We start from the raw sequence: 9,455 nt of genomic DNA on the forward strand, positions 1-9,455 counted from the left end.
TCTAAATAATGTGAAAGGATTGGGGAGGTGAAAGTCGGACGAGGAGGTGCAAAAGTCTATACATTCCCCGTCAGACCCCACGAAGTTGGATGGTGGGAGAAGTTGGTCCCAGATGCCCCTATTTCATCCTACTTATATTAGTTATATTCCTAATATCTTTAATCATTACACTGGGCACCTCTATTTAGATGACCTCCAAATCTATCACGCTTTGTCAATTTTGAATCGGAGGCGAGGTACATTGGCCTGAGATTATCGGTTTCCCTATGAAGCAAGATTCGGGACATTGCGTGCAAACGGTCCAAACTCCGTGGTCTAGGTCAACACACTCTTTTCTGTCCACTACATAGTTCGGATCCTTGAAATAAATATATTTTAATTCATTCACCAACAAACATATCAAGGACAATCACAGATTCTTTACCATCAGTTACACTAAAAACTGCAACGGCATTGACCAATCCAAAAATAATCAATCTTTTCAGGATACCAATGAAAACGAAAAAGGTTAAGATGGTTTCAAATTGCTAATAATACATTGCATCCAGTTTTATAAGTCTATATGGCCGGGCCAGTTGGGTTCCTTCACAACGCCATCCCTGTTTTCCATTCTTAGACTTTTCTACATCTCAATTATTACTTCTTTAACGGGTTTCTGATAGTCATATCTGGTACATTATCATCCTCATCACCTTCCTTCTAATAATTTTTGCTTAGCACACCACTAAAAACACATACCCATATATATGGGTTTAGATTTCATTCAAGATATTTCCTCGTTTGTTAACTAATATAAAATAAGCTTTCTGAATATATGAACTTCCTCACTGAAGAAAACTCGAAATGAAAACGCGTTCCATCAAAACTTTGCAATACTCCATTTCATTACTACATAACATCCATCCTAAGTGATTCCGTTAGCGCATTAACGATGTTTCAATAAACACCATCCTTGGTTTCCCTATTCTTGAACTATCCTTGAACTATAACTTAGACTATCCTAAAATAAAATGGATCTAGTACATTATTGTTTCCATCATCTTACTTTCTAATAGTGTTTGCTCAGCGCAGTAGTTTCGGGTTCAAATTTCACTCAACAACTCGTTTTAAGCAATTTTAATATCAAAATTAAAATAAAATTGTTTAAATATATGAACTTTCTCACTGAAGGTGACTCGAGGTTAAACCTCAAACCATCAAAACTCGAGAGTATTGACAGACCCTGTGCCGGTTCAACATGTCTTCACTGACTCGCAGATCAATACCCATATTCAAGTTTAGGTATTACACTGATTTACGATTTCATTAAAGGATCATATCCATCTAATTGATGTATTAAGAGCAGAACGGTTTTTCAGTAGTTGAGTGTTTGGTCTAGTCCTATCCCGTTCTTTAGCTATTACTTCTTGTACTTTGATCCTGCTTCTAAGTGGTTCTTCTTATGCTCATCCAATTGCTTCTTCCACTGCTGCGGATTGCTTTAACAAGTGTTGCAATCTTGCTAACGAACATCATATCATACCGAACGTGCTTGGGAAAAAAAATATTCGGACCGGAATAATAGGAAACGACCCAATTACGAGTTCATTAGACGAAAACTTGTATAAGAAATCTTGTATAAGAAAGTACGACCATCGTCAGGTGGACAATCAACAATTAGGCAATAATTATTTGGAGGTCGTGAGATGCGGTCTGGTGTGACGTAGGTTTTAGAAGAACATTTTCTTTATCGTGTAGAAATGTGTAGAGATTAGTGACCGTTAATCGATAGTTATTCAGATATCGTGATATGCGGTCGGGTGTGGTGTAGGTTTCAAAAAAACATTTTCTTTATCGTGCCAACGTTTCGATCTTTTATTGAAATCATCTTCAGGGCCTGGGATTTACAAACAATGTTTACATTTAAAAAATACATTTAGGATGTGGAAAAGTGAATTTATACAATGCAAAATATATTTTATATTCAAACAAAGTATTTCTACTCACTCAAAGTGTTTGTCTTCTGTGTAATTGTGCCATCCTTGCGTGTCGTGTTGAGAGTGCCAGTGAGATTTTACTGTTTTATGTTTATGTAGTGAGTAAAAATATTTTGATTGAATCTAAAATTTTCTAGCATTGTATAAATTCATTTTTTTCAATCTAAAATTGTCTAGCATTGTATAAATTTTTTCTCACATCCTACAGTCCAGGGGTGCTCAAACGGTCGATCGCGATCGACCAGTCGATCGCGAGTGCTTTTTGAGTAGATCTCGAGAAGAAAAAAAAATTTAATAAGTAGGTAGGTAACTAAACTACAACTTCTGTTGAAAATGAGTTGGTGCAGATTATATCAGATATACATCTCAAAGCTACAGCATCTGATACACATTTCTGGTGTTTTATATCTGAAGATATATATCCGAATGTAAGGCAAATCGCCCTTCAACTGACGGCATTTTTTGGGTCAACTTACTTGTGCGAGTCTGCATTTTCTGAAATGAAGATAATTAAGTCAAAATATCGCAATCGACTAACTGACGATCATATGTCATCATGCTTGCGATTAGCACTCAGTGGTTACGTACCATCTTATGAAAAGTATGCTGAGGACATGCAGTGCCACGCTTCAACATCCAAAGCCACTCCTTAGTTAAGTTTAACACCATATGTAACTCTTTTGTTTTGTAACAACCAATAAACTCGCAATTTTGAATAACTATGAGTTTTTTCATTGATATTGTAGAGAAGAACCTAACTAAACCTAACCCAAACCTTGACTAAGATAATGTACCTATATTGTGCAGAAAGCTAATATCTATATATGCTACGGTACACCCTACCTAGGTAGGTAGGGTGTATCGTGTATGTACGACAACCCTGCATCACACACACTTGCAGCCTCTCAGAGTCGATCGTAAGTAGTCTAAAAATATTGAGGTAGATCGCCAGCAGTTCAAGTTTGAGCACCCCTGTCCTACACGTATTTGTAAAATTTAAACAATGTTTATAAAACCCAGGCCCTGCAGATGATCTCAATAAAGATCGAAACGTTAGCACGATAAAGAAAATGTTTTTCTAAAACCTACATCACACCAGATCGCATCTCACGATTTCCGAATAATCATCGACTAACGGTCACTAAACATCACACATTTAGATAATATTTTTTGTGCCATTTTATTTTATCGTGTTATTATCTTTAGAACAGGGTATTCTATATATTTGTTTCCATAATAATTATCAACGTGTTAAATTTGTTTTAAATAAAATAACAATTAAAAAATACCCGGATGACAGTAATATCCTGTAAGAATTAACCTAATATGCAAGAAATTCTTCTCTGTCCTGTGTAAGTATAATTGATATGCCACAACTACCAGTCGGTCATCTTTAAAAAAAATGCCTTTTTTTTTTTTAATTCATAGGTAGGGTTATTTAACTCGAGTTGTCGATTGCGATTAGATACAGTAAAGCGCTTGCAAACTAAGTGGGACAGCAAAAAAAATTTAGTAGTGGGGACTGAAATATCGCCTCTGGGAGAAGGAGCCCATTTTATCTCATAACTTTGGCCGGAGCGGACGGCGCTTGTCAGCCTGGTACGTAAATTTTAAATTCAATACAGACTAAATGCTAAAAATAATGCTTGGCACACTGATTTAAAAGATTTACAAACGTGAATTGACTCGGGTTCAATGAAAACAAAAATACCATCTAACATAAATTATCATTACATCTACTCCAGCTGATACAAGTTAAATTTGTAAATATTACATCAAATGCTCTATGGTAATAACACATTAACACTTTGTATACATTTAAAAAAATATCACAAAAGATGTAAATATTTAATCATTCAAAAACAAAACATTAAATAATATTTTTTATAAATAATTGCATATTTTTATTCATACATCTATCAATATGTAGAATTATTTCTTTCATCACTTTGCTATTATGACATTAATATTTGTTTGCTGCTGCTTTATAGAAAAAAAGTTTATCAGATTGTTACGATACTACTTCCGTAGCAATGAACTTAGCGCTTGTACGGACATAACGAGTTCTCGATTTCGCTGCTTTATTGTTAATCAACTTAAAAGGAAAACAGTCTGTTAATTGAAAGTAATTAAGAAATTATTACAACTATTGGTTCTAATAAAGAAGGTTCTTTCATGTCTGTGAGAAGAAAACTATATTTTTCCAACATAAATAATAATGATTATTCGGAGTTCGTGAGTTGCGTGAGATGGCGTGACATAGGTTTTAGAAAAACATTTTCTTTATCATGCCAACGTTTAGATCTTCATTGAGAACATCTTCAGGGCCTGGGATTTATAAACATTGTTTAAGTTTTACAAATAAATGTAGAATGTGAAAAAATGAATTTATACAATGCTAGAAAATTTTAGATAAAAAAAAATGAATTTATAAAATTCGAGAAAATTTTAGATTACGAAAAAATTGAATTTATACAATGTAATTTTTTTATTATATTCAATCACTGTACAATCACTTTGATTGAATATATTTAAAAAAAAGTTTTGCAGTGTATAAATTCAATTTGTTTCTAGGCCCTGAAGATGATCTCAGTAAAGATCGAGACGTTGGCACGATAAAGCAAAAGTTTTTCTAAAACCTATGTCACACCAGACCGATCTCCGAATAATCATAATAGTAATATTATTTAGTCGTAATGTCTTTGTATTTATTTTATTTATACCAGTCGATTGCATCAACGCGTCTGAAATATAATATGTTGAAGAAAGAAGTCTGTTTTGAGATAGTTGAGATAGCGAAACAATTGTTAATCTTATCTGCGTCAAAATTTGAAGTTTTATTGACGGACTCTTGTTATTGGCCAAGTAAATCGATAAGCGAATCTGGGCCGTTGGGGGGAATGTGCATTTATCTAAAATCGGTTTAAATTGGAAAGAAAATAATTATATTTGTACCTAGAAGGAAGGATCGCAATGGACGCCAACTGGTTCGAAGCTGTTTTGAAAAAACAAGAATATGAAAACAACACCTTACGCGTGGTCAATGTCGAGTTGGAAGACGCCGTACCATTGGGTGCCAACTATGCTAGCATCATTAAACGTGCAAAGCTGACTGTAGTTCTAGGATCCGGACGGACGGTGACAAAAACGGTCATCATCAAGCAAGCCCACAGCGGAAAAGAATTGGAAGTTATGTTAGAATTCGATGTTTTCCGAATAGAAACTAAAGTGAGTTAATGAATGGTTCAGCAATTTTCAGCCTATTGACTCGACATTTACAGTTATATTGCGACGTGCTGAGTCAGATGGAAGTCCTACTGGACCAGTTCAACGACAGGAGGGGGAAAATGTGGTGTGACATGTTGGGTTACGTGCCATACAAGACCATCGTATTCTCAGATTTAAAGGCGAGCTTTATGGAATTAACGCTTAAAACAATCGATTATGTTTAGTTGTCTGATTGGCCAAATTACTTCTTTCAATTAATTTTTTTTTTAATTTCAAATATTTATTGTTCATAATTTATTTTCAGAACGAAGGGTTTACGATGGTTGACCGAAAAATCGGGCAGGACGAAAATCACGCCTACCTTGTCCTCAGATGTTTGGGAAGGTTCCATGCAATGTCTAAAGTCCTATTGGACAAACGAATTATAAATGACAACGATACCAATAAGAATTTCCTGGCATGTGATACAAAAATTGTGGAACTCATGGTGAAAGGAGGATTAACAAACGTTGCCAAGACAATGAAAGAAATTTGGTCTGGAGAATGGTATTTAGTATATCAATATTTATTTTATATTACTATGAAAAATTTTCAAATGATATAGTTCATAACTCTGGTGTTACTAAATAGAAGGGAAAAAACAACTTATCCGTTTAAAAATCTTAAGTTTTCTACTAAAATAAATTTGAACTTTTTCTTATAAAATTTTGTTGCTCATATTTTAGTTCAGTAGGAGACGGACATGGGATCAGAAATTTCAACGAAAGTGCATCCGAGCACTACAGATTAAAACTATCGGTCGACTGTTTATAGTTGGGCTGCAAGTGTGCACACGAGGCCACCTACATTGTTTGAACTTCTATTAAAAAGAATCATTGATTAACGAAAATTAACAAACCGACATACGCGAGTAACTTCCAAAATTGTTCAAAACACTGGAACTGCTGTGCAGCGATTTAAAAGGACGGACAACTCCTTCCGGGTTGCGAGCATCAGTTTAAGCTTTGGCCACGTATGCTAAAAGCGGCAGCAAACATTTGCTTCAAAAGGGCTAATTAAAATCAGAAATGTCGGAAACTTTTTTAGTATAGAGGTTGCAGGTCCTCTCAGGCAATATCGGAAGAGAAAATCCCAGTTGTTCAAACATTTTAAAGTTATTATAAATGCTGACACCCTTTGTGCCAAAGAGAGCATAGCATTGTTTCATAAACCAAGGCAATATAGTACAAATAGGGGCTCCGACGTTCAAGGACGGTTTTTAGAACACGGAAAAGGAATTTTTATAAAAAAGAAATCACTTTAAATTTTTTATATGGTATATCTTTTTACTTTAAAAACTATTTTCTCCATAAGATAAAATGAATTTTACATGCTCATCTCATCACTTTTTGAGAAAATTCGTCCCAAAAATATCGAACTCTGTACCATTATGTAAACATAAAAAAATATATTATCTCATATTGATAATAATGTTGTTGGTATTTCATTTTGTGGAAATGTGTATTATTTAGTAACCGTTAATTAATCATTATTTGGAGATCGTGAGATGCGGTCTTGAGTTATGTAGGTTTAGAAAAACATTTTCTTTATTGTGCCAACGTTTCGATATTTTTTTAGAAGATCTTTAGGGCCCGAGATTTACAAAGATTGTTTCAATTATATAAATACAAATAAAATGTGAAAATGAATTTATACATTGATGTACACAAAGAAGAAATTTTAGGTTTAGTCATTTTAATCACTCAGGTATTTGTACACACTCATAGTATGTATTTTCTGTTTACATGTGTTAGGGTTGTGTGTCGTGTTGAGAGTGTTAGTGTGATATTTTTTTTTGTTTATATGTGTTAGATTTTGAAGGAGTAGGGAAAGAAATTCATTTTTCTATGAAGAGTAAGGCGTAGAGGTGAAATTCCCTTTCTTTGAGGTGAATGTAAAGTTGGGGGTCGGGCGAGGTTAGTCATCTTTTCAGGATTATTACAGACGGGAAAGGAAGGATAAAGCGTAGGTTGTCAACTCTCAACACGACGCGCAAGAATGGCACAATTACGCAGAAGACAACACTTTGGGCCCTGAAGATCTCAATAAAGATAGTTGGCACGATAAAGAAAATATTTTTCTGAAACCTACATCACACCAGACCGCATCTCACGATTTCTGAATAATTATCGATTAACGATCATTAATCACCACGCATAATATAGTTTGTTATATGTGCGCAATTCGATATGATATGTGGCCAACTAAACTGTTCGCCGACAAAAAATCTGCTACGTGCAGTGGCCCTTCTTTGCGACACAACTTGTTTCGCGTCTGTTCAAATTCTTGCTAATTGAATTATTTAAATTTGATTTTCTAACTTTATTGTGCATGTATTGCATGATTATAGCATAAGCCTTAATAATATAATCATATATATATATATATATATATAAATATATATATATATAATAAAATTCAGGGATAACGCAAATTTGAAAAAAAAAAAACTCTGTTCCTTCATCAAGCTGTCGAGGAATATATCTCCTTCATGAGGACGTTATAACTATTACTAAGTTGTGGGGTCGTTGATGTGAGAGATGTGGTACCACTCTTTCGTTGACGGTCGCGGGTTCGATCCCTGCCTTATCCACTGGTGTTTTAACATAGTTAGTCAGTAGGTCCTTTCAAAGCAACCGTTGAGTTTAATAAAAAAAAAAAAAATAAATAAATAAAAAAAACTATTACTAAGTAAGATTTATTCTAAAATGGCATTTAAAAAAAATGTAAACTATTATATAATACTCGGAAAAAGTGGTGAATTTATAGTTCTTTTGATGGTATGATAGCTAAACATTCACCCACCTTTGCATGTTTTCATTTCAATGTAATTCGCGCATTGTTGATTTGACATAACTCTCACATTTTACATCGTGACAATTTTGGGAATTTAAAAAGAAATCAAATTACAATTTATTGTATACATATTTTTTAGGGTCAAAGTTGCAGAGCGAGTGGAGGCTCAAATTGAGGTCGCGCAAGCGAAGTTGACAACGATCGTCCATGAAAAACCGGACTTTAAAGTACTAAACCACGGTGATTGCTGGAATTGTAATTTGATGTTTAAATACGACGAGTCTGGTCAGACCCCTACAAGTTTGAGGTAAAACAATAACATCTTACCACGGATGGAATTTTATAATACAATTTAAAGGTTTCTAGACTTCCAAGTCAGCCACATCCATTCGTACATCTGGGACATAATCTACTTCCTTTACTCCAGCGTTCAGAACGATGTCAGGAAGAAGCACATGACAGATTTTTACAAAGTCTATTGGGAATCGTTGAGGAGTAACTTGGAATTTTTCGGTTTCGAAGGCACCCCACCTACGTTCGACGAAGTACTGAAGGAAGCCGCAAGGGTGGACTATTTCGCCTTTTTCGTCGTTGCCGTTTTACGTCCTTTCATGATGTCGAAGAGCGACAATGTTTTGGACTTGCAAAAATACAATGACTTTGAAGTTGCAGTCAATTCTGTCCAGACCAACGCCATTGAGTCTACCATAGAGGATTGCGCGGATGTCTTCATAGCATTCATGGATAGAGGGACTATATGATTTTACAAGATTATGTGTTAAAAACAAAAACACAAACTTAATAATAGCGTTATTGAAATATACCTTCAATTGTGTAATATTTATTTACCGATATTCCACAATAAATATATATTTTTACCACGTAAATTGCATCAATAAAATACCTTACTCGTTAATAAGAAGTTACCATAATCTTCTCACGAACTCATCATCAGAAAATTAAGCATGTGCTTTTTAAAAAGATAGTTCCTACTCACAGTAAGTTGTTTTGCAGTGATCCGGATTTCGAGCCTTTTACCTCATCATCAGGTTGAAGGACTTCTACAACCACGTCTCTCGACATGAATTGCCAAAAGTGAACCCGCTGATACCTCCGCCAAAGCGACGTTCCAATTAGCAGCTCAATTTGAACGTGCGAAACGCGGAAATTATAACACAAATAAATATTATACTAGTAAATACTTAATATTATTAAATTACTATAAAAATAATAACAATTAAAATAATTAGTTTAATTATTTGGATGTTTGATATTATTTATGTACATATTTAAAATGGGAGGTAGATCAATTTATCATTTCTATTAAATTAAGCATGTGTAATTTCCAGATCACATTACATAACACACCATTTAATTGAAATATATCGATATAACAAGTTTCAATGCTCAGATAGG

At 34.2% G+C, this 9,455-nt stretch overlaps 1 protein-coding gene across 2 annotated transcripts; it reads left to right on the forward strand.

Moving 5' to 3' along the window:
* Positions 1-3,475: 3,475 nt before the first annotated feature.
* LOC106671012 lies at positions 3,476-8,920 on the forward strand. Of its 2 annotated transcripts, none has more exons than XM_014401748.2 (6): positions 3,476-3,575; positions 4,936-5,204; positions 5,258-5,383; positions 5,509-5,750; positions 8,179-8,346; positions 8,398-8,920. In XM_014401748.2, exons 2-6 carry the CDS (start codon positions 4,950-4,952, stop codon positions 8,798-8,800), a joined length of 1,194 nt encoding a protein of 397 aa, XP_014257234.1. In that variant the 5' UTR covers positions 3,476-3,575; positions 4,936-4,949; the 3' UTR covers positions 8,801-8,920. The 2 variants fall into 2 exon arrangements, with proteins under 2 accessions (XP_014257234.1, XP_024085365.1); XM_024229597.1 differs by having other exon boundaries at positions 3,482-3,575; positions 4,939-5,204.
* Positions 8,921-9,455: the final 535 nt, after the last annotated feature.

The sequence above is a fragment of the Cimex lectularius genome, unplaced genomic scaffold, assembly GCF_000648675.2.
Source record: "Cimex lectularius strain Harlan isolate CLEC.00 unplaced genomic scaffold, Clec_2.1 scaffold407, whole genome shotgun sequence".
Taxonomy (NCBI): domain Eukaryota; kingdom Metazoa; phylum Arthropoda; class Insecta; order Hemiptera; family Cimicidae; genus Cimex; species Cimex lectularius.